Raw genomic sequence first — 25,854 nt, forward strand, 5'->3', positions numbered from 1 at the left:
GTGAAAGAAAAAGGCTTATGCCACAGAGTTGGCTTCTCTTGACTAACAAGAAAGAATCCAAACTTAAAAATTATCAGTCTTTTTGTACTGCAAAAGAAACTGATAAGTGGGAAGTGTGTTTTCATACAAGGCATATTCAAGAAAATCAATACTGCATTGAATACGTGTGTACAGTATTAAATACTCTCTACGACGAACATATTCATCTCCAAAAAGAGATCGGAGTAGAAGAGCTTGATCCATCAAGACCAAGCCTAATCGAGTTCCTAGATCATTTATCTAGGGATAAGACCTCTGAAAAGGTTACAGAACAACTCGAGAGATTTAGTCTAAAGATTAATCAACTTGAGGAAATAAATTCAAAAATCGCTAGGCTTGAAATCAAGCTAGATTATCTCAAAGAAAAACAATATCTAATATATATTGAAAGAAAATTAGTTCGCACTGAGAATCTTGCAAACAATATACATCAACAAGCAGTAGAACTAAGAGAAACTCAAGAAAACTTGAAAAAGCTTTTAGAAACTCTTATCTCCAGAATAGGATGAACCAAAGAGTCGATCTAAAAGTAAAAAGGAAGATGTTAAAGCTATTGGCTTTTATCGTCCTACATAAAAGCTTGCTGAAAATGTGAAAGCAATAATTCATCAATAGAATTATAGTATCGCTTATCTCCAAAAGATAAGTATTGACCTCGAAGTTTAATTTTGAGAGTTACATAACAGAATCTCAACTCTACAGAAGATTGTAGAAAAGATGAAGGAAGGAGAGAATTTTGAAAGGTTTAATGAAGAAGCCCTAGCTCAAAACGTGGCTAGTAAAATCATTATCCCTACTCCATCCTCACCAACGAGAGAAGGAAGACTAAGGTTTAGTGAACCAAAGCTTCTAGAATGGAAAGCAGCAAAAACATCAAAATCTACAACTAAGAGAGATATGAAGATGCTGAGTAGAATTCTCAGTAAAAGAAACACAGTTCCTGTACAGTTAATAAACGCTCAAGAATTTGAGTATAATGAAATCGAATTTAGTGTGTGAGAAGCATCTGCGCCTAGATTTAAATTCAACGAGATCTATAAGAAGGGATCTTTCATTATGGACTCCCACGGATTCAAGATTCTTGAATTAACTATTCTAGCCACAAGTGGAGAAACAGATATCAGATTGATAACTCCAAAAGAAGTAAATGAAGTTTTTCAAAAAAAATATTCCTATATGCATATTGGAGCGGTCCAAGTAGGAATAAAACTCTTAGCCAGAGATGGTATTGACTGTTCTGTTCTATGTGTCTTACAAGACGATAAAATAACAGATGTCAAGAAAAATTTGTTAGGAATAGTAGAAGCTTCCTTGTGCAACCAAGTTGCATATTTCAATGTGTTTCCAAACTTCACAACACATCTCAGAGATGCTGCTCACTGTCTAAGATTAAGAATTAAGATAGATGGGATTTCTATGAAAAAAGGAATGATGGAACTTGCAATAGATTATCGCATCTATTATAAGTTGATGAGCTCAAACGTAACTCCCAATACCAGGTTTCTAAATAGCCCTGGAATTACTACATCTGTGCTCACCAACCCAAAAAATAATTCTCAACAAAAACATGTCACAAAATGGCATGAAGTAACATTCCCAAGAGAATGGAATTTGACCCCTCCTGTCAAATAACTTGAAAGTACCAATGCTTCAATCTATGAAGACATTGGAGGAAAGATAAGTCTACAATTTCATAGGCATTCATTTGCCAATTATGAAGAAGCTAGTTCCTCTGAAACTAAATCAATTTTTCATGAAGAATCCTTTGAGGAAGAAGATACTAAAAGACCTATGAAAATGCTTAGAGCAAGAGAATAAAAGGTTTGTATGTACAAGCTGAAACTTGTGAATCCATAGAAGAATTAGAGAAAATTATGAATGAAATTTCTCAAATTCAACTTGGAAAGAATAAGAGGAAGATTCTTCCTTATCAAACAGCAAAATATGAGCCTGCAAACTCATCCTCTATGGATACAGAAGAAGGAGAAAAACTAGTTCCTCCAAGTGGGCATACCATAATACAGAACATTACAAATAATCCCACAAAGATCATTCGAGAAAAGAATATCAAACTTCCCAAAAGGACAAGCTCCTACATGAAGAATTGGAGAACGAGAAATATATCCCTACAGAACCCAAATGCGGACAATCAGTGTCCGAAAGAGTGGTTTATCTGGATTTAGACCAGGTAGGAGATAAAACAAAGACAATAGATAACTGGGTAGCTAGTTTAAAGCTAACTCAGACTCTAGTGTTATCAAAGTTTGCCTATGAGGATGCTCATGCATACTATGAGTCAAACTTAACTGGAATAGTCCATAAATGGTATCAGTTCTTCAAAAGAAGCTCTCAATGGGCTGATTGGGCAGGCAAGCTAGCTCAGACTAATAATCCTTTAGATTTTGCAGTGCCTATCTATGCACAATTCTGTGGATATGTCGCTGGGCATAGTGAGCAATCTAAAGAACGAGCGAAAGCAAATATTCATAAATTGAATATTTGTAACATGAGGTATTTTGAGGAATATACCAATGAGTTCCAAAACTACTTCTGCACTATTGGAGATATTGAGAATGATGATCTCATCAGAACATATTACAGAAAGTTGCCAGAACCCTGGAATGATGCAGTGGTACAATCATTGTAAGAAAACCTCCTTCAGTACTTTACTGTAGGAGGAATAGCAGAAAGAGTTAGGGATCTCCTAAGAAAGCAATGCACGAAGAACAGAAAATCCAAAACAGCCAAGAAGCAACTCAAAGGAGTTGAGAACATGTGTCCAAAGATATTGGATACTCCAACACAATAGGGATGTCATATTCCTACAGAAAGAAAAAAGCACCGAAGGAAGTTCTCTGGCACCAACCATGATAAAAAATTTGCTTCTAAAAAGAAGTATAAGTTCAGGAAAAGGCCTGAATATAAAAAAGAACAATCTTCGCAAACTTCTCATAGAAAGAGATTTTTCAAAAGAAAAAAGAAGGCCAATTATTCTTCGAGAGAAGTAAAGAAATGCAGATGTTGGCTTTGCAAGGCAGAGGGACATTATGCAAATGAGTGTCCTAAAAAGGACAAGAGATCTTCTAAAGCCTTAATTGCTGAGTATGATGAAACGATAGAGTATGCTAATCTAAAAAGCTTTGAAGTCGCATATTCTGATAAAGAGAATGAATCAATATATTTTCTTGAGTACCCATCAGATAGTGAGACAAAAAGTGCTTCAGAAAGCTCTGAAGAAGAAGAAGAAGATATAGGGTGTCGTCCTATATTTTTATTGCAGATACAAAATTGGAAGGAAGAAAACACTAATATTATCACATTCCATCCCAATCTAGGAAGTTTTAATTGTAACTATTGCAACTGTGATGATAATAATACAATTCCCATGTATTGTGAAAGTACAGGAGAAACTTATCACCGAGAATGCTTTATTGCAGAACTCAGAAGAAAAACTAAGGATAGTGAAGCACATGTCCTGGTAGAAGAGGAATATAATGTATTCCATAAAAGAGAAAAAGAAAAGAACCTCAAAGAGGATATAAAAACAATGAAGTTTGTAACTTCATTAAGCCAGAACAAGGAAATCAAGGAGTCTCTTGATTCTCTAAGTGTCAATCCAATACTGGGTCTAGCAAATGATAATCCTCTGGATTCCATAACTGCAGAGAGAAGGGTCAACCCTTTTACAGATTTACTTGATGCTCTAAGAGAGCAAGCGCAAGTAATGCCAGTCCAAACAAGCATATATAGTAATTATATTACTATAGGGCTAAAGTTTCCCAATTACTAGAAGTATCATCTACATGCATTCGTAGATACTGGTTCAGGGTACAGTCTTGCTAAAAGATATGCAATCCCTGAAGAGTACTAGGAAAAATCTCCAAGAACAGTTACTAGAGTTGCAATGGAAGAAAACATAATAGTTATGAATACCATGGCTAGAAATGTAAGGTTTCCTTAGGAGGAGGAAATTTTATCATCAAGATCCTCTGGCAGTGTGAAGGTCAGACAGCTGATTTGTTGATTGGAAATGATTTTCTCCTTCAACAAACAACAATTCAAACTCCAAAAATGATTGGGTTTGAAAACAATCGAAAATTCTATTGGGAATCTCGATTAACCAACGCAGTGTGCGTTACAAGTAAAAGATTTACAGACCAATATCAGAAGTCGTTAGCGAAGAGTGGTGATTATAAGCCAATATTAAAGTTAGTTTTGTTGCTACAAGAGCAGCTTAAAGGTCATAGTGAGATATTGGTGAATGAAGAAACAAGTTCAGAAGACTCTGATTCAGAGGAAAATTCTGAATATCAAATTTCTGACAATGAGAGTTCTGATGGAGAAGAAGAATACATCAGAGAGCATAACTTAAAGGTATATGCTAATAAGGTAGAACAAAAGAAAATACCTACTCTCATAGAAATAGAAAATGTGCTTAAACCAGTAATCAGTGAAGATCCTCAGTTGTATTAGGAAAGAGACCCAATATATTGTCAGCTAAAAATGCATGATGCAAATGCTATTTGCCATGTTAAGGCCATCCCTCATTACAAAGAAGAAGATAGAAAAGAAATGGAGAATCAAATCCAAGAACTTCTTGAAAAGAAGTTAATCAGGCCTTCAAACAGTCCTCATCATGCCCCAACATTCTTAGTGAGAAATCATGTAGAACAATTAAGAGGAAAAGCCAGAATGGTGATTGATTACAGGGATGTGAATAAAAAGACCGTTAAAGACGGTTATCAGATAGCTCAGGTGAGAGTTCTCATCAACATGCTTAAATGAGCAAAAATCTTCTCTAAGTTTGATGCAAAATCAGGCTTTTGGCAGGTTAAAACGCATCCTGATTCCATAACTTTAACAGCTTTTGGAACTCCTCAAGGGCATTATGAATGGTTAGTTATGTCATTTGGTCTTAAGCAAGCCCGGTCTATTTTCCAAAGGAAAATGGATAATATCTTCAAACCATATTCAGACTTTTGCATGGTTTATATAGATGACATTCTTGTCTTCTCTAGAACTATGAATGAACATCTAAAGCACCTAGAACATGTGTGTAAACTTATTGTCCAAAAGGGGATTATCTTTGGACAGAAGAAGATTTACCTTATAAAAGAAGAAATTGATTTCCTTGGCAATCATGTTAAGGATGGAGAGATTCGTCTCCAAGAATATATTGTTAAGAAAATCAGCCAATTTCCTGTCAATATCCCTGATGCAAAATCTTTGCAAAGATTTCTGGGAGTTGTTAATTTTGCGAGAGACTTTATTCCTCAAGTCAGTGGTCTTACTGTATTTCTCTCTCCAAAAACAAGCTCTAAAAAGAAATGGTCCTTCACTAAAGATGACAGTAATACTGTCAGAAAGATTAAAGAATTAACAAAAAACCTTCCTCTTTTACAATTACTCGAAGAAGGAGATTTGATCATATTGCAACTTGATGCAAATGATTATAATTGGGCAGGAGTTGTTTTAGTTGTTGCTCCAGATACAAATCATGAAAAGATTTGTAAATTTCTATCCGGAAAGTTTAACGTAGCAGAGTTAAACTATTCCACTGGAGACAAGGAAGTCCTTGCCTTAATTAAGAGCATTAAAGGTGCTGAAGCATTCTTAGGAAACAAATTTGTAGTAAAAACTGATAACAAAAGAGTTAAAAAATTTAAAAACTACAAATTAACTGATGCTGCTGATACGGGAAGAGTTCTGAGATGGCAAATGTTTTTAACTCAATATGAATATGATGTTGAAATGGTTGCAGGCCGGTGACAAGAACTATTTGTCTGACGCTCTTACAAGAGAAATGGCGATGTTTGAAAGAGAAGGTCGCAATCCAAGAAGCCGGAAACCGGTATCAGAAGAGAAAAAGCTTTGGGAAAGATACAAGAGCGGTGACAAGACCGTAGGACCTCTCCATGATGGACCAAGTTATCAATACATTGTTTCTTATGGAGTTGCTAAGTCAAGCCAGCCTTCAGAAAGAATCAAACCAAGAATAGATCAAGGATGGGATGATCTTTCAGACTATTCTAAAAAAGATGCAAATCAATTTGTTACTTCTGATGAAGAAAAACTCACACATGAGTTCATGTTGTGTCCAAAAGGAACAGCCTCAACTGATCGGTCTCAGGTAAAAGACCGGCTAGCCCGTCTCAAACGGCAGACGGTAAAGGCATATCAAGTCCGTTTATGGCTGCTGCTTTGTCAAAAAGCAGAAATGCCTCTTTAAAGGCAACTAAGTCACCATTAGTCACTGGAAAGAAGGTTATTCATGATCAGCCTTTGAAGATCTTTCAAAAACCAGTTTTCAGGACGGAAAGGCTATTCGCCCTTAAACAGAAGATTATTATTGATAATATTCTGTATGCGTTCTATGAAGAGAATGAAGCTCACTTGCTTCTTACACTTAAAGCCTTAACAGAAGAATTGTATGGATTCCATACAAAAGACAAAAGTGTTCAAGCAGAAAATCAAGCAGGAAATTCTAAGACTGTTTACCTTGAAAATCCTGAAAGTACTAAAATTCCAATGCTAGCACTAAAAGAATCTGAATGGCATAGGTTTCATAATCTCTTAGGAGAAGGTAAAGATGTTTTGCCAAGGACATTATCAGCAGTTCTTGGCCCATATTATGGGAGGTACTTGGTTGATGTTCAAGTAGAGCATCCCCAAAAACACAAGTTATGGCTTGTGGAAAATGGTTTTGTTCATAACCTTTGGACAAAAACTAATGAAGATCTGAATGGATTTCCAGATATAATATCTGAAGCTGTCAAGAACATTAGGCCTGATGGATGCATTTTGAGATTAAAATTCATCTCTACTCCTCCAGAATGGACGGTAGTAGATGGACAGAAAAATTACATCTCTCCTTATCATTTTGTCACGTTAATCCAAAGTCCAGTTCGGAAACCAGCCGTTGCAGGTGGCAAGGTAGACCAAATTAGAGCATCCCATGGATGAAGGCTATGACAATAGCTATTATCAAAGATGTGGTCTTAAGAGACTATGATTCAAGTCTTTTGGCAAGTGGAGAAAAAATAATTGTCACTTGCTATAACCATCCTCCACCAGAGAACTATGACTTTTTCATAGCTCTTATGAGGAAAAAAGTGGATTGCACTCTGGCTACCACTGTATGGTTAGAGAAAGTTGAGAATGATGAACAGTATAAGATTTCTTATCCTTTTCATTCTGATCTTGACAATAAAGAAGATGACACTACACGTGAGTGGGAATACAGTGGTTCCAACTCATCAGCAGGATATGAAGAAGAACCAGAAGAATATCACAACATAGTAAATATGTTGGAAAAATGAGCGATTGCCGACGTATCAGGACAAGCAACTTTTTCTTTTGATAAAAGTTAGTGTCAGCCAACGCATGAAGACAGACAACTTTACTTTTCCAAAAGTAAAGTTATTAGGATAAGATTCCTCTTGTCCTCCACTTTGTATAGGTGTGTTTTATTTTCAGTTTGAGTTTCGCTCCCTATATAAGGAGCTTTAGACGTCTAAGGGAAGGCATCGATCAGAAACTTGAGATAGAGGTTCGAAATTCTCTCAACCTTTCTCAAGAAGTAAGATAGCCATAATACAGTCTTTTTAGTATAGTGTGAAGAATAGAGTGATTATTGTGTGGTGTGTTGTAATCATCTTGAGTGGAGTGCTTATTTACAAGTAAGTATTTATGCTGTAATTATAAGTATGAGTAGCTAAACAGCATTTAGCTGTTTACCTGAGAGTGAGGCTCTGGGTTTTGTATTTGTATTTATGTTTGAATAAATAAATTTTATCTTGTGCCCCATAATCCGTCTCAAAAACATTTATTTTCATTACATATTTATTCCAATTTTACTTCATGTTTATTTTGTAACTATAAGAAATTAGGCTCTTCCACCCTAAAACAACAGTGATTCCGCCATGATTAGTAACCATTAGACAGGAGGTCGTTAGGTGAAATGTTGGCATGTTGAAGGCTAGTTCTTATGAAGGGATAAGTCTAATTACTTAAAAGTAAGGATAGAATAATAAAAAATAAAAAAAATCTTTTTGTAACGGAAAAACAGTGTTTTAACGGAAGTTTTTAACAAAAGAACCTTCTGGATGAGAAATCAAAACCTTAAAGACTATATAGATGTTTTTAAAACTTTGAGGACTAAGTAGATGACTTCCTTAAACCTTAAGGACTTAACAAAACTAAACAAAGGTTAATTCTTAAGTTTACGTTGTTTTTGCATATGGCATAGCTAGCAAGCAACCATGCTTTTGGTCTGGTGGTCAGCAGCTCGTCCTAGCTAGCATGTTGGGAAGGGTTCAAGTCCCAACAATGTAAGAGTTTTTATTGAAATTATTTTCAGAAACTTTTAACAAGGCCAAGGACAATTTGGACATTTCATTCAAAAGTGGGTCATGCTGTCGGTGACAAATTAGCTTGTGATGTCATAGTCGAAGTCAAATTAAAAATTTAGACTAGAATGATGGAAATTGAAAGTTTAGAGATGATACTGATTATTAAAAAAAAAGTTAAGGTACCAAACTGATTTTCGATCTAAAGTTTGAGAGGGTAAACTGAATTTAATCATTACTTTTAATTCATGAAACACTATCACTATCACTATCACTATCAGTTTCAGTTTCAGTTTCAGTTTAAATAATGTCACACAGCAGGGTCCCTTCAATTATACTAGCAAATGGGTAATATTCTGTTCATGCTGAGCATATAATTTTGGCAATCATGAAAGAGAAAGTACAAGTGTGAGGGAGACAGATACATATGTGAGAGAAGCAATCTCTTCACTTTAGCTTGGGGTGAGATTGGCATTACCATATAGTATCGTGTGTCTGACATTGATTGAGAATGAGCAGAGGGAATGTGGAATACTGAAAAAGAAAGTTTGCATGAGCACAGATTCTGACTTTGCTGTAAAGCTAGTCCTAAGAATTTCAGTCCATTTATTATCTTCCAAGAAATTCCAACGATTATCAGCTGTTGATGTGTATGTAGATTCCTCTTTAGAACATAAAATGTAAGTGGATGAGTTTCGAAAGCAAAGACTATGTTCTTCTTTCCTCTGTTTATATAAAGAATATCTAGAGAAACTACTGCCAACACAAACTATTGGCAAAGATGTCCAACAATAAGCAGTCTTTCAAGGTCTGCTTCTGTTTCAGAAGAATATTCAGGCTCAAGGTGGCAGAGCCTCCAGAAGACATCAAGAGAATGTTTAATATGTATGCCGAAAATGGCACCATCTCCCTCGATGACCTTCACAGCTTTCTGGTTGAGTTTCAAGGAGAAGGTGAGGCGACCAAAGAAGATGCACAGGCCATTTTCAACAGTCTCAAGCATCTCAACATTTTCCAAAGAAAGGGCCTCCATCTTGATGCCTTCTTTCGGTATCTTTTTGGTGATCTGAACCCTCCAATCTCTTCAAAGGTAGATTCATATTTATTAATGTATATGTTCTGCCAGAAAAATATATTAATGTATATGATACAATATGTTCGGATTGATCAGGTGCATCATGACATGAAAGCTCCATTGGCTCATTATTTCCTATTCACCGGCCATAACTCGTACCTGACTGGAAATCAACTCAGCAGTGACAGTAGTGTCTATCCCATTATCCAGGCACTCCAACGAGGAGTTCGAGTTATTGAATTAGATTTGTGGCCTAATTCTAAAAAGAATGGCGTCGAGGTTCGTCATGGAGGGTATGAATTAGTTTCATTTGTTGTTGCTTTCCTATAATTACAACAATACATATGATATTAATTTTCTCCAAATTCACCAATTGTACGTTGTGTAGTTAATACATGATTTCTTTGAACCTTTTCTAATTTCTAGGACTTTGACTAGTCCGGTTGAACTCATCAAATGCTTGCGTGCTATTAAGGACAATGCTTTTACTGCTTCTGAATATCCAGTTGTAATAACATTTGAAGATCACTTACCTTCTGATCTTCAAGCTAAAGTGGCCAAGGTAACTAAATTTCATACCCTTTCCCATCAAAATTCACATTTACAGATGATCTTGATAGAGATGAGATACATATGAAATTCACTACTAAGCTTTCTTAAAGGATATGGTTAGAAAGTAACATGCTACCATTTTCTGATGAAACAAATAACTTGAGATTGTAGATGGTGACTGAAACATTTGGAGATATGCTCTACGTCCCTAATTCGGAATTTTTACCGGAATTCCCTTCACCTGAAATATTAAAAAGAAGGGTTTTGATTTCAACCAAGCCACCGGAGTATCATGAATCTCAAAGGCGCACTGATAAGGTGCATATAAAATAGTAGTTTACATTGTGCTAGCTAATGATTTGCTTACTTCTACTTTTAAGGAACCACTGATTAATACTTGAAAATAAGCAGGATAGTGACGAAGATGATCCAGATGAAGATGAGGAGAATTCTACTCTACAGTATAAGCAGTTAATTGCAATCCATGCTGGAAAACCAAAAGGGGGTTTTGATATGTGGCATATTGATCCCATGAAAGTCAGACGACTTAGCTTGAGCGAGCAACAACTCGAACGTGCATCGAAAAATCGTGGAACAGATATTGTTAGGTAATGTTAACCACTCAGGCATTCGAGTCTGAGATTCACCATGTCTGAATTCATGTTACTCTTATTGATTTTCACCACCTTAATTTGCTGTAATAATTTTCTAGATTTACACAAAGAAATTTGTTAAGGATATATCCCAAGGGTACACGTTTGGACTCATCAAATTATGACCCTATGCTTGGATGGAGCCATGGAGCTCAAATGGTCGCATTCAATATGCAAGTTAGACTTCTTTCACTTGTAGTTTGATTTCCTATCTCGTTTCATACGTAATCGGCTTTTACTTGTATGGGAAATTCTATTCTTCTCAACAAATCAATCACCTCAACCAATTGATTTATTTTTCTCAAAGGGACATGGAAAGCATCTTCATATTATGGAAGGAATGTTTAGAGCCAATGGAAGTTGTGGTTATGTGAAAAAACCTGATTTTTTACTTAGCAGCAGTTCAGATAATGAGGTTTTTAATCCTGAAAAATCGTTCCGAGTTAGGCAAATCTTGAAGGTGGGTTGAATATCTGTTTAAACCTGTAACAATGTGTGCATCTCAGTAATTCTTGTTATTTAGATATACGATGTTCAACAAGTGTCTAGCTGCATAATCTCTCTTCTGTATAACAGGTAAAACTTTACATGGGTGAAGGATGGCATTCAGATTTCCACCGCACACACTTTGATCTTTATTCCCCACCGGACTTTTTTGTGAGGGTAAGTCGAAATCATTCTTAGAGTATCCTAACAATAGGAAGTAATGTTATGGTTATGGTTTGAGAAAAGTTCTCCAATGCATTAATACATTGATTCATCCAATTAAACTAGTTTGATATAGAGATAGACTAACTCGATCTATAGTCCATCGACTAGTCTCGAATTAATGGACCTTTGTGTTGAAACTAGTCTACTTAATCGATATGTATTGAATTGGCAACAATACAAATAGTAACTGCGTACTAAAATGTGCAACTTTTGCAAGTTCTATCAGCAGTCCATTAATCTGGATTATTGAACATACAGACATTACATATTTGAATTAGATTGGATTGATAGTACCTCAACATCATAGTCCACATATGTAACAACAGAACATTACGCTACGCGTGTGTTTGTAGGTTGGAATTGCTGGAGTCCCAAAGGACACAATAATGCGGGAGACGAAGCCAATCGAGGACGAGTGGATTCCAGTGTGGAATGAGGAGTTCAAATTCCCATTGAGTGTTCCAGAACTAGCTGTACTTAGAATTGAAGTTAAAGAGTATGACAATTCTGGAAATCATGACTTTGGTGGCCAGACATGTCTACCAATATCAGAGCTCAGAACTGGGTTCAGAGCAGTTCCTCTGCATAATAGAAGAGGGATCAAGTATAAATCTGTGAAGCTTCTAATGAAATTTGAATTTGAAAGTCCTGAATGAAGTATATAGCATCTCATTCCCTGCCTCTACTGTAATCTATTTACATATATATGAAAACTAGATGAACTAATGAACTATAGCATATTGTGTTTCCATATTCAAAACCTGGCATCAAAGGAAGGTCTGCTACAAATTTTCTGGCATTATAAATAAAAGTTCTCCATGGATATAGTCATATAGATATCGTATATGAGACATATTACCCAATGTCATTTCATATATCAGATATGGGTTTGTCTACCTCAAAAGTGCAGAAGTACCATATTTCCTACTAATAGTAAGATCCGTTTCAAACAATCAAATCAATGTTATCATGGACGTTTTAACAATGGCAACAAAGCCGGATCTACAACATCCTTACACAACAAACCAAATATCAATTCCATAGTTGATGCATCTGCAGAGAAACGTGACTCCACCATTTCTTGAATAAGCCTCATAGCCCTTGATGCATTATTGTTATTTAACAATCCTCGGATAATGATGTCATAGGTACAACCATCAGGAGGGCAGCCCTTCTCTCCCATTTCTCTCAGCAACTTTTCTGCTTCACTTAATAATCCCCCTTTACAAAATGCATGAATCATTACAGTGTATGACCTCACATTAGGCTGTACTCTGTTCGATGACAAATAAGAGAAGACCTCTACTGCAAAATCCAGTTTCCCAGCTTTGCACAAACCTTCAATGATAATAGTGTAAACTACAATATTTAGTTCCAATTTCTTGTCTTTCATCTCTCTAAGCAATTCTATTGCCTTGGAAAGTTGTTGGTTGCTACATAGGGCATCAAGTATAACTGCATAAGTTAGAACACTTGGAAGCTGGCCACAATCTTGCATCTAGAACAACTTTTCTGCTTCCTGTAGTCTCCCAGCTTTACAAAAACCATCAATAAGAGTGTTATAAGTAACGGTATTAGGAACAAGTCCCCTGAGAGGCATTTCCTTTAAAATTTTGTAAGCCTTACTGATCTTTTTCTGCTTACAGTACCCGTTTATCAGTATGTTACAACTCTGCACATCAACCATGAAGCCCTTGCTCACCATTAGATCAAAAACTTGTTTCGCCTTGTCCATTTCTCCTTGCAAACAGTGACCATCCATAAGCGAATTGTATGTAATCGTGTTAGGTTCAATTCCTCTTTGAATCATAATCTGAACCACACTTTCGGCTTGCCCGACCCTCCCATCCTTACAAAGTGCATCAACCAGGATATTGAAGGTGATAACATCTGGAAAGATACCTTGACTCGCCATTTCATTCAACAACCTCCAAGCTTCTTTCCACCGCCTAATATTGCAAACTCCTTGAATCAATTAGTTGTAAGTAATAACGTCGGGAACAATACCAATACCAACCATTTCAGAGGAGAGGTTCAACGCTTCGTCAACTAGAGTATCTTTGCCCAGACTGTCGATGATGGTTGTAAAGGTAATTATGTTAGGCTGGAATCCATTTGCTTCCACATGCCGAAGTAAATGAACAGCCGCAGTGTTGTTTCCCATCGCACAATAGCCTTTTATAAGTGTGTTGAAAGTAATCGCATCCGGCTGACAATAACCTCCCACCACCATTTTCCTGAAAACTCTTGCTGCATCAGCCACTCTATTTCGAAGAACAAAGCCGTTGATAAGAGTGTTGGAAGTGGCGTTATCTGGTTGAAGACCCAATTTGAAGAAGTGGGCCAAGACAGACAAGGCATACTCCATCTGGTTCAAATGACAGTAGCAATTGATGGTAATGTTGAGAGTATAAGCATCAGAAGCGATTCCCACGAGACCCATTTGTCTCTTCAAAGAGAGGACTGCTGGAAATTGTTTGAGCTTGACAAGTTGGGCCAAGATTTGATTGAAAAGGATGACAGAAGGCAGAGGACGCCTGTGAAGCATTGCATCGAACACATTCAAGGCATCCTCGACATTACTCACTACTCTCACAGGTTGGGTTTCTCTAGACTTTCTTGGCTTTGAGGGTTTAGAATGAAACAATGCAGCAATTACAAAAGGGGTAAAGTGAAGAAATGGCATACCTCTTGTGCTACTGCGCATCATCATCCCGTCTGATTTGCTGGAAACAAAGAAAGAAAAAGAAGCGCTCTATTTAGGTCCCCGTCTATCGAAACAAGAAACGAATGATATGCATGGTTCCCTCCTGACGGACTCGATGCTAGTCATGTATTTGTTGGCCTAACTGACCCTAAGCCCATTTCTATCCATTGTTCGTTTTCTTTTCTTTTTTGATAGATTTTTGATCTATTGTTAAAACTTAAAACTTAAAAAAAAATCAGAAAATGACCATGAGAAATAATGCCTATTTAAATAACAAAACAATAATTGTATATAAATAAATGCAATTATTTATATTATCAGCATACATTTTCTGCTGCCCTATTATATTATAAGTGACAGTATGGTGTTAGACTCACACTCATTCTAAATAAATACAATACAGAGGTGGCTGATATATATTCTTACCTGAGTTTTATAAATAGAAAAAAGTTTTACATAATTTGTGGCTAGTATTTAGCTCCAAAACAACCGAAATAAGAGTAAACCACAACAACGGACGTGTTGTTGTGATATAAAGATTTTTACCATGCAATAATGCAACGTCCACCTCTTGGAGATCGTCACAAACTACTCCGCCGCCTTGGAGAAGCCATTCGGGGACGACGAGATCGGCGGAGATCGACAAGCACAGGAAAGGGGTGTGGTACGTCCAGGGAGAGGGCATGCTGCAGAGGAAGTGACCAGGGCTGTGAGAGAAACCGGAGAGGTTTGAAGTTCCTTGCCTGAGAAGTTATCATTATCAATTGTTGATGAAGTGTTAGATTCCTCCCTGGAACATTTGATGTAAGTGGCTGATTTTCGAAAGCAAAGACTATGATCTTCATTGCTCTCTTTATATAAAGAGATCGAATCTAGAGAAACTATTGCAAGGCCAAACTATTGGCAAAGATGGCCAACAATAAGCAGTCTTTCAAGGACCGCTGCTGTTTCGAAAAAATATTCAGGTTCAAGGCCGCAGAGCCTCCTGAAGATATCAAGAAAATGTTTGATATGTATGCCGAAAACGGCACCATTTCCCTCGATGGCCTTTTCAGATTTCTGATTGAGTCTCAAGGAGAAGATGATGCCACCAAAGAAGATGCTCAGGCCATTTTCGACAGTCTCAAGCAACTCAAAATTTTCCAGAGGAAGGGCCTCCAACTTGATTCTTTCTTTCGGTATCTCTTTGGTGATCTTAACCCTCCAATCTTTCCCAAGGTAGATTCGTATTTATTTCTGTTTTCGAAAATTATAGTAACCCTGATAATTGAAATACTGTATGGTTGGATTGATAAGGTGAATCATGACATGAACGCTCCATTGTCTCATTATTTCCTCTTCACCGGCCATAACTCATACCTGACTGAAAATCAACTCAGCAGTGATTGCAGTGTCAAGCCAATTATCCAGGCACTGCAACGAGGTGTTCGAGTTATCCAATTAGATTTGTGGCCTAATTCTAAAAAGAATGGCATCGTTGTTCGTCATGCAGGGTATGCATTAGTTTCATCAATTTGTTATTACTTTCTTAATTCCTATATTTGCGACGATGATCATGATACAATTTAGCTATATATTAACATTTTCTGATTTCTAGGACATTGACTCGTCCGGTTGAACTCAACAAATGCTTGCGTGCTATCAAGGACAATGGTTTTACTGCTTATGAATATCCTGTTGTAATAACATTTGAAGACCACTTAACTTCAGAGCTTCAAGCCAAAGTGTCCGAGGTAACTAAAACATATATACCCTTTCCCATCACAAATTGTTTGTATCACATTGACTGATGCCGAGGTAACTAAAAATAAATCGAGATTGTAGATGGTGAAAGCAACATTTGGAGATATGCTCCACGTCCCGGACTCGGAATTTTTACCGGAATTCCTTTCACCTGAAATATTAAAGAGAAAGGTTTTGATTTCAACCAAGCCACCGGAGTATGATGAAATTCATAGGCAGAAGGACTCTGGAGCCAGTGATAAGGTGCACTTGAAGTAGTAGTGTACAACTGTACATCATTTGCTTACTCCTACTTTTAAGGTACCACCGATAATTAACACTTGAAAATAAGCAGGATGGTGAAGAAGGTGATCCGGATGAAGATGAGGAGAATCCTACTCTACAATATAAGCATTTAATTGCAATCGATGCTGGAAATCCGAAAGGGGGGTTAGATATGTTGCATATTGATCCTACAAAAGTCAGAAGTCTTAGCTTGAGCGAGCAAGAACTCGAGCTCGCATCGAAATCTCGTGCAACAGATATTCTTAGGTAATGTTTTCATTTCTTAGCTTGATGTATACAATGTTGAAAACTCAGGCTGTTCAAGTTCCCGGGTTCACCATATCTGAGTTCATGTTACTCTTATTGTTTTTCACCACCTAAATTTGCTGTACACATTGTTCAGGTTTACAGAGAAAAACTTGTTAAGGATATATCCCAAGGGCACACGCTTGGACTCATCGAATTATGATCCGATGCTTGGATGGATGCATGGAGCTATCAAATGGTCGCGTTCAATATGCAAGTTAGACTTCTTTAACTTGTAGTTTGATTTTCTAGTAGTTTCATACATAATCAGCTTTATTTATTTGTATTGGAAGTTCTGCTTCTTGCCTCATTTCAACCAATGTATTTTTCTCAAAAGGGACATGATGAACACCTTCATATTATGGAAGGAATGTTCAGAGCTAATGGAGGTTGTGGTTATGTGAAAAAACCACGTTTTTTACTTAGCAGTAGTCCAGATAATGAGGTTTTTAATCCTGAAAAATCGTATCGTGAGGTTTGAACCCATGACCTCAAAGTTGTCAGTTAAACACTTTAACCAACCAAGCCACAGCTCACTGACAGTTACTCTTATCATTTGGATATATGGTATTTAGATAAATAATATTTAGATATATATAATCTCTCTTCTGGATAAACAGGTAAAAGTTTACATGGGTGAAGGATGGCATTCAGATTTTCACCGCACAAACTTTCATTGTTATTCTCCACCTGATATGTTTGTGAAGGTAAGTGAATGAAACGGTCATTCTTACTGGATTCTAGAATAAACCCTTTTTGAAATATTTCAGATTCAAACATAAAATTTTGCTGGCAAAAAGAACATTACCATGCAAGTAGTAACTGTCACATATATGCAACTTTTGCAAGTTCTGTCATCAGTAAGCTCTTATTTGAATTGATTGAGATTAATAGTCCAATAACATAAGATTTCACATATGTAACAACAGAATATTGCTATAACGTTGTTTTGTAGGTTGGAATTGCTGGAGTCCCAAGGGACACAGTGATGGAGGAGACTAAGGCAATCGAGAACGAGTGGATTCCGGTGTGGAATGAGGGGTTCAGCTTCCCATTGAGTGTTCCAAAACTAGCTGTGCTTAGAATAGAAGTTAAAGAGCAGCACAGTTCTGAAAATCATGACTTTGGTGGCCAAACATGTCTGCCAATATCAGAGCTCAGAACTGGGTTTAGAGCAGTTCCTCTGCATGATAAAAAAGGGGTAAGGTATAAATCAGTGAAGCTTCTTATGAGATTTGATTTTGAAAGTCCTGACTCCTGAGTGAAGTACATAGTTTCTCACTGTCTCTACTGTAATCCATTTACATGCGAAAACTAAATGAACTGCAGCACATTGTGTTTCCATCATCAAAATCTAGAATGCAGGTATTAAGGCATGTAATTGAATTAGTCTGCTACAAATTTTCTAGCTTTCAAATAAAATAAAACATCTCCATGGGTGACTTATGTTGATATTAAACTACAACCATGTGAGTTTGAATTTAGGCTATTTGACTTGAAATAAAAATTATGGAGATGATCCTTCTTCCACTGAGATTAGCTATTAACCTTAATATTTTGTCAAGTTTAGTAAACCCAAATACTAGGCTCTTGGCTGGCTTAGGATGCTTGACAACTCAATACAACAATGACTCGATTTTCATATTCGATCACACTGGATCCAATTTTTTGTGTCACTTTTCCATTGATGACTCACAAACCAATTAGCAATTGTAACATAACTAATTAAATAATTAACAACTAATTAATTAGAAATTAATAATTTGTAATCACATAGTACAACCTGTTAAAAACGGAGGTTTGCAACAGGTAATACTGGTATATATGAAGAGTGAAGAGACCAAAATGACACTTTGATCTGGTTGCAATCTCCAACAGATCTTCTTGATTTTCCTATTGAGAATAGGATGAGGTGGGAAAGAACTTGGTAAGGAAGTAATGGGAAAAGTTAATAGATGAATGTGATCTTTGGATGACAATTTTACAATGAAGGAAGGGAAATTGTAGAGGTAGAGAAGCTAGCTAAGAGGTTCCTGTTCACAAAGAGCAATTGCTCTCTCCAAATTGGCAACAATGTCAATCATACTAGGCCTTTCTTTTCCCTCTAAATTCACACAATGCATGGCAGTATAAGCCACCAGCTGAACTGCTTCGGCCTCGTTTGGTTCCGGCTGTCCAACCCTCTTATCCAGCAAGCTTTGCAGCTCTCCTGCCATTATCCTTGGCCCTGCATATTCCACCATACCCATTGGACCTGTTCCTTCTTCACTGTCATTGAAAACTGCCCTCTTTCCTGTCAAAAGCTCCAACAACACCACTCCGAAGCCATAGACATCGCTCTTTGCTGTCAAAACGTTTAGTACAAAGTACTCTGGATCAATGTAACCTATTGTCCCAACTGCCTTTGATGACATGATCTCTTGATCAGATGCAGGCCCCAACAGTGACAGCCCGAAATCGGATACTCTTGCTGTCATGTCCGAATCCAACAGAATGTTAGAGGACTTGATGTCTCGGTGAATTATTGGAGGCACCGCATAAGTGTGAAGATACTCAATCCCCCTTGCAGCATCCAATGCTATTCTCATCCTCATTTCCCAAGAATTTACAATGCTGCTACTTTTCTCCACATTCTTCTTGTTATGCAAGTGATCATGAAGTGAACCGTTGCTCATGTACTCGTAAACCAAAAGCCTGTCATCTTTATCTTCACATGATCCCACTAACTTCACCAGATGCTTGTGGTGAAGCCGAGACAGCAATGCTAGTTCGGAATCAAATGCACTTTCTTTCTCCTGGAATTTCTTCGTTTTTGTACTAGTATCTCCTCTCTTGATGGCCACTTCACGACCATCGGAGAGCTTGCCTCTGTATACAATACCAAAGCTCCCAGCACCAATCTTGTTTTGGGTTGAAAAATGCTTAGTGGCAGCAGAAAGCTCTGCTAGTACAAATTCTTCAGTCTTGTCTGTATGCTTTGATGATGAACTACTTCTCAGAGCACTAGGAACATTTTGGTTCTCAACCGGAGCACCTACATTGCGGTCAGCAGCACTTTTGAGTTGCTCAGTCTTCGGATTGTTGGACCAAAAGCTGCATAGTCTAATCCATAGGCAGAACATAATAGTGCAAACTCCAGCAAAAGTCCCTATTGATCCAACTATCACAAATGTCAACAAAAGCTTATTTCTTCCTATGGATGATGAAGAACCTTTTTCCGGTGGGTTTGTTGGAAGCAAAGGCACTGCAACTGGAAGCTCGGTCTGGCATGAGTTGCATATCTGCCTCGACCCACCACAAAGAGTCTCCGAATTTGGGTACACACCACAGCTGCGACATGGTGTTTGTACACATGGACCTGGAATGATCGATCCCAAAGTAACATGATTTTCAGAACTAGACCATCCTGGTCCCCAACAAATCACTGATAGATTACTTCTTGTTAGTCCACATACAAAATCCAAACCTGCAACAATCGACTCAAATGAAACAGTTCCAACAACATCACTATGACCCCAGCATACAGCATAACCACTGCTTTGCCTTATAGCACAAGTAAAGTTTGCTCCCAATGCAAGGCCTGAAAACTTGAAAACGGAAGCACCATAAGGTACATTCAATTGCCCGGAATCGTTGTTCCCTTTGCAGACCAAAGTTCCATTTTTCCGTAGGCCGCAAGCATGAGACTCTCCTGCAATCAAGCTTGACATTGACATATCTTCAAACCCTTTCTGAATCTCAGCTCCAACACCATTACCCCAGCAGAGGACTCTGCTACCATTCATCAAAATCCCACATGTGAAGCCACTTCCAGATGTGACTGTCTTGAACTTCAATGCCTCCCCAGGTGAGTGAAACAAATCCCCTCCTCTCCAGCATCTGACTATGCTGGAGTTGACCTCTCTGGCACAAACTTGAGCATCACCAACCGTTAGATTAGTCAACGTTACGTCATCACTGTGGTATATACGTCTAGGATTGAAGCTAACTGAGCTGGTGTCCCAGCAGAGAAGGCTAAGGCCACCGGACCGGAGACCACAAAAGAAGGTCTTCCCACCAGATATTGCTTCAAAAGAGACATAGGGTTGGACTAAAATAGTCCGGTTGTTTTGGTAGCATTGTATGAACTGCGTTTGGTGGTTAGCTACAATGCCACAAATAGTTGAAGTGCCATATACAATGGCAGTGGTGGAAGCTAATCCAAGGCCATTGACAACCACACTGTTGGGTATCAGCAGAGAGATGAAGGCTGTGAAGAAGATGAAGACAAATACAAGTGTCATTTAAGCCGATTTGGGTCATGGAGAAGTGAAAGATTCTGGTTTTTTCTTCTTCATTGGGAGAGAGATAGAGAGATGAAAGCAAGAAGGGAGTCATAAAATAAGAGGGGAGAGGAATATGGTAGATGTGAAGCATGTGGGTCCTTGTGGTTGTTGCAGCCCAGCTAAAGAGAGAAACAGCCATTGGCAATTGAAAATTGAGAGTTCTGCTACCATGGTTTGGAAAGTCCTTTTATCTTTCTTTTTTTCCTAAGCTTTGACCATTTGCAATGTTTAGCTTACAAAATGACTGGAAATCTTATGTCCAGGTAGAGATAGTGTTGCAGACCAGAAGATGAAGAAACTTGTACGCTAACTTGTTTTATTACCAATGTTATTTGGTTGTTATCAGTCCCTAGTTCTGAGCTAGAAATTATCAATTTCTCAGAGTTAGTATGATGACATAGCTAAAATGTCTGATATTCCAATCAATTGTTAGTAGATTGGGCAATGTATCTCTAATTCGCTAACCACCGATACAGAAACATACTATGTTTTTATGATCAGACAATGTTACACTGTCATTTTGAACCCATACATTATCGTCGAAATGTGTGGTTATGCGTCATCAAATCTTATCAAAATAAAAGTTCATGAAAAGTTAAAGGCAGCCCCAAATTTGTGTCTGGCTGCAATGGTTTAGGAGTACACGACATGATCCCTCTTGGCTTAGCTAGAGGTAAACTTGTTCTTAGCTATCTAGTTTGGCTTCTTTTAATCTTGTAAGAAACATCAAATCTCCAAGTGTCCAAGAATACTCATGGATTACCCTATATGGTTTAAGTGACTTTCCCTCTTCTACTTGTTCATTTTTAAATCAATGGATGATGAGAATTATTCATCTCAAAATTGAACCATGAAAGGAAGCCTTTACCCTCCCACTATTAAATACAAATGCTGTTTAAAATGACAACTCAAGTTTGATAATAAAACAACAGCAATATCGTCTCTATTTGTTTCTTTTGGGTGTGATCAGAATAACGTGCAACTCTAACATAGAAAAATACTTCTTGGAATAAAAAAATTAAAGGAAAAAAAAACTATAAGTAGATGTATAACAAGCGATCAGAATAACAATCATAAACTGTATATCGCATGACAATCAAACTCTGTTAAATCAAGAGGATTACAGGAACATGCCTTTATATTTCAATGACAGCATCCGGAAACTAGTGTAAACTGTGAACACTGCTAGAGGAAATATTATATGTATTCAAGAAGCTTTTTCTGCATTTGACCGATGAATTTACAATTTATTAGAAGTATCAGAAAAGATAATGACAATCTATTAAGGAAAAAGAAATATTCATGTCACATAATCGGTCCAACACGTTAACGGTTAACCTTACATGGTCTTAACAATCTTAAACTTTATATTAACTGTAAAACTCGTTCATTTCTCGGCACAATCTCAGATAACTTAATTATCCAAAATGACTGGAATTTGAAAAGCAAGGGGGAAAAGTTCATGCATTCTAACTCAGATATGGATTTCAACCCTAGAACCAAAGAAATGCTCTTTGACTCTGTCATTACTTTTATTCATCTTAGTTCAGCAAACTGGTATTACTCTAATCCAGGCATATGCTAGGTAACGGGAAAAAAGAAGTGCTTGACATACTCGGAAAATGGTATTGGCTGTGAATTCCCAAGCTAGAATGAAAACTGATAACCTACATAATAACAAAAACATGGAGTCACAGGCACAGTGGGATTCAGCTTACCAAGTACCATATTTCACATCATTACTCTCTTCTTTGTGTACTCTTCCACAGTAGGAGCCGGTTTGTAGCTGCACTGTCAACTACATGTATCCAAGACCATCATCAGCAGTAGGGTTATCATAACTTTCATACTCAAAGTCGGCATCAAGATTTTCCATAGTCTTTCCAAATACAAATGATTTCATCCCCATAGTTGTGAAAGGCATTAAACCGAAAGCTCGAGCTGTCTTAATTTCTCTCGCAATCTTTCTCTGGGCTTTGGCACTAATTTTAGTCTACACAAGGCGCAGGGGAACATAACTTATTACGATGAAAGTTCAACAAAGTTCAACTCATTGCACATGCACTCATTCTTACCTGGCTTCTTTTTTTAAGGACTCCAGCCTCAGTTATGAAATTTGCAAGGAATCTCACATTCTGCACAAAATATTGCATTTAATGTAAGAACACAGTCCAAAGCATCGAAAATAAGAGAATACACATGAAATTGACATTATATAATTGGCACCTTCAAAAGCTTTTTAAATATAATCACAAGTAAAAGCAGCAAAGCAAGATTTCAGGCTTCAATGGATACTAAGGGGTAAAAGGGGGATCGAAAGCTGATATTCCATAATTGTGTGGTAGCATGAGGGAGTACCAGTAATATGAAGAGAAGCTTTTGAAGCCTTGTATACCTACTATCTACTTTCCAATTTTAAGTTGTCTAACAGTCAACTTAGTTGCAACTTAATGATGTAATGATGAAAATTGAATACATTTCCAACATGTAAGACTATCTGGGACAATCCAGTAGAATAAACCCAGCCAATGGGCCAGTATTATCAAAAATTATATTCTCTAAACTTGTAACTCTACAATTTGGCCTCAATCAAGTTACACCCTCCCTCGCACATTGTGGATAAATCTAGTTTCGCAAAACATACAAGTCTCAATTGATATTCGTGTAGAGAAGGGAATATGGCATCAGGGCATCAACAATAAAACCAATAACTTACAATACTACATATCTAATCGTTTAGATAGTCTTTATGCATTCCTTAAAATTCATTGTATTCAGAAACTGACAAGTATGTATACCCTGAAATCGGCTTTTCGAAGAACTTCCTCTGTAGTTACTTCAAACTCATTCCTTCTGCGAGGTTGACGATATGCAGGCTTAGTAAGATCAAGATCCTGCAGACGGCCACATCTTAAATGAAACAGATGTATAAAGAGTATAATGAAAGCATGTGGTTTAGCGGTCAAGTAGGACAGGCTGACTTGTATACGTTAGCAGTGCAGTACAAACAAGAAAGTTCAAATTCAGGATATAACCCTGGAGACCAATACTACTAATAATAACAATGCAATAGCAGAACTGCAAACAGTATAAACGATGAGGAAAGTTGCTCTTTTACATACTTTAGGCTCATAAGTCCCTCCGTCAAAATAATTTGCATCAGGTCTGAAGATATATCCGTCTGTTTTACATTCCTCCAAATCATATTGAAAGTATGTGGCTGCTCTCTTTAATTTTTTATCCATTCCATCTGACAATGTGTTAAAACTTTCATCCAAGCCGTCAAGTACATGGGAACCACCTTGATTTTCTCCAGGCTGATTCGAAGCATATCCATCACTAGTCTTCTCAAGCCTATCAAGTATAGTAAAAAAGGCATCTCTTTTGGGATTCCCTTCGGGAGTATCCCTGAAAATCCTCGCCTCAAAATCATCAGCAGATTCAAAGGAATTAGAGTTTTGCTTATCATCCATTCTACCACCTGAGACAGAAAGATTGATATAGCATGATAAATTTTGAAGCATTTCAGATTTTAGTTTTGTGTACAGTACCTCATTAAGTGATAGAACCAAAAAACAAAAACACAAAAAAACCATTTTATAAGATGAACCTCCAAATAAACCTAATTCTCCAGATTACCTCAAAGATTCAAGCAAGGTGCCAACTTATCAATTATCCATTTATCCTGGAAAATGAAACCAACAGCATGGAGTTATGTGGAAAAGTACCTGGGGGTGCATATGTGGAAAGAGTTCTCACGCTGTGCGCATGATGAAACCGGCATGATACACCATCATGGAGAGACCGCAGAGCAAATTGAAAAAGTTTCATCTCTGCCACAAAACAAAGTTGGTGAGCGTGTGCAAACAGGAAATGAAGCTCAAATAAGCATCAACAAGTCAACATTTAATACATTTTTTGTATCACAACATATCAATAACGATAATTTGAATGCTCAACAAGTCCCTTTTTCATGAAAATTCAAAGAAGCTTATAGCATATGTGAACATAGGCAACCAAATCCAGCAGCAAACGCAACTAAAAAAAAGAACTCCTCTCTCTCTCTTCTTCTTCTTTTTTAAACTTTTGAACCAAAATCTAAAGCTTCCTACTCAATGCTGAGTATGAGATACCAGACTTCAACTTCAACTTCAACCCAACTAATTACTTCGGCTAGTTATTTCAATCATAGCACTTTGATTATGCATAGAAACTCGTCTAACAAAACCAGAAGAACCAAATGCACATCAAAAGTAACCAACTTTCTCCTATTTATACTTCTAAATTAAATTATCGTCTTTTCAACACAACCCAGCTCTCGCTTACACAAATAACCAAAGAAACAAAACAAAAAAAGCACAATACGGAGAATTCGCAAATGCCCAGTAAGCTAAAAGAGAAGCAAAACAAGCACAGATTCAAAATTAACAGGCATAAGCTCACAATTCACAGACCCAACTCATAAAGATCAAAACTTTAAACAGGGTGATATACCTGGAGAGACTGAAGAGCAGGAAGGAGTACATAGGCAGCAACTTTAAATCAATTTATAAATCACATTTTACTCGATCAAGAAGCATACCCAGAAGTAAGAAAACCAAAAAGAAATGGTCTAAGTTGCTCAGTGAAGGTTACACAGTGAGAATGATTCTGAGTTTACAGAGCGAGGGATGGAGAAGCTTACCTTAGAACGAGGAGAAAAGGCTTTGTAGACGACGGCGCTGACGCCGTAGCCGATCTCGTCGAGAATTTGGTGACCGGAGGAGAGTGAAGTAAGTAAGAGGAGAGGGAACTGAGCAATGTTGGTGAAGCCGGAGCGGAAGAAACAAGTCAGAACGAGAGCGTCATTTCGGGTTCGGTAGGGTTTCTTTTTGTTTTTTTGTTATAAACGGTTCGATGGGTTCGCATGCCCGTTCAGCCCATTAGTTAACGGGTTGGCGACTCATTTTTTCCTTTTTCTTTTTTTTTGGAAATTTGTCAAGTTTTTTTGATGAAAAAAGCTTTATAAGAATTGATAAACAAAATTTGATAAATTTAGCAATTGAGGAGGAGAGAGTATTTAAATCAATCTTTGGTAGAGATTAAAGCCTCATATAACATTCTGATATTCTAGAAAAGTTAGTTACCAAAA

At 37.3% G+C, this 25,854-nt stretch overlaps 5 protein-coding genes and 1 pseudogene across 5 annotated transcripts; 2 read left to right on the forward strand and 4 right to left on the reverse strand.

The window, feature by feature from the left end:
- The first annotated feature begins 9,042 nt into the window (after positions 1 to 9,042).
- LOC101303890 (phosphoinositide phospholipase C 2-like) lies at positions 9,043 to 12,034 on the forward strand. The gene is made up of 10 exons (XM_004295713.1): positions 9,043 to 9,067; positions 9,213 to 9,477; positions 9,559 to 9,755; positions 9,889 to 10,024; positions 10,186 to 10,332; positions 10,426 to 10,622; positions 10,727 to 10,844; positions 10,975 to 11,127; positions 11,244 to 11,330; positions 11,732 to 12,034. Exons 2-10 carry the CDS (start codon positions 9,262 to 9,264, stop codon positions 12,032 to 12,034), a joined length of 1,554 nt encoding a protein of 517 aa, XP_004295761.1. The 5' UTR covers positions 9,043 to 9,067; positions 9,213 to 9,261.
- Positions 12,035 to 12,345: 311 nt separating this feature from the next.
- Positions 12,346 to 13,293, reverse strand: LOC101304174 (pentatricopeptide repeat-containing protein At1g12300, mitochondrial-like). Its single transcript, XM_004295714.1, has 2 exons — positions 12,918 to 13,293; positions 12,346 to 12,833 (listed from the first exon to the last, which is right to left on the reverse strand). Exons 1-2 carry the CDS (start codon positions 13,291 to 13,293, stop codon positions 12,346 to 12,348), a joined length of 864 nt encoding a protein of 287 aa, XP_004295762.1.
- Positions 13,294 to 13,353: 60 nt separating this feature from the next.
- Positions 13,354 to 14,091, reverse strand: LOC101304464 (putative pentatricopeptide repeat-containing protein At1g12700, mitochondrial-like). The gene has a single exon (XM_004295715.1). It carries the CDS (start codon positions 14,089 to 14,091, stop codon positions 13,354 to 13,356), a length of 738 nt encoding a protein of 245 aa, XP_004295763.1.
- A 903-nt stretch (positions 14,092 to 14,994) lies between these two features.
- Positions 14,995 to 17,659, forward strand: LOC101304756 (annotated as a pseudogene).
- Positions 17,660 to 18,416: 757 nt separating this feature from the next.
- LOC101305056 (putative serine/threonine-protein kinase-like protein CCR3-like) lies at positions 18,417 to 20,681 on the reverse strand. The gene has a single exon (XM_004295716.1). It carries the CDS (start codon positions 20,679 to 20,681, stop codon positions 18,417 to 18,419), a length of 2,265 nt encoding a protein of 754 aa, XP_004295764.1.
- A 1,319-nt stretch (positions 20,682 to 22,000) lies between these two features.
- Positions 22,001 to 25,604, reverse strand: LOC101297415. The gene is made up of 6 exons (XM_004294218.1): positions 25,408 to 25,604; positions 24,452 to 24,556; positions 23,846 to 24,204; positions 23,522 to 23,617; positions 22,799 to 22,858; positions 22,001 to 22,716 (listed from the first exon to the last, which is right to left on the reverse strand). The coding sequence occupies exons 2-6, from the start codon at positions 24,552 to 24,554 to the stop codon at positions 22,522 to 22,524; spliced, it is 813 nt and encodes a 270-aa protein (XP_004294266.1). The 5' UTR covers positions 24,555 to 24,556; positions 25,408 to 25,604; the 3' UTR covers positions 22,001 to 22,521.
- Positions 25,605 to 25,854: the final 250 nt, after the last annotated feature.

Source organism: Fragaria vesca, linkage group LG3, assembly GCF_000184155.1.
Source record: "Fragaria vesca subsp. vesca linkage group LG3, FraVesHawaii_1.0, whole genome shotgun sequence".
In the NCBI taxonomy this organism is placed as follows: domain Eukaryota; kingdom Viridiplantae; phylum Streptophyta; class Magnoliopsida; order Rosales; family Rosaceae; genus Fragaria; species Fragaria vesca.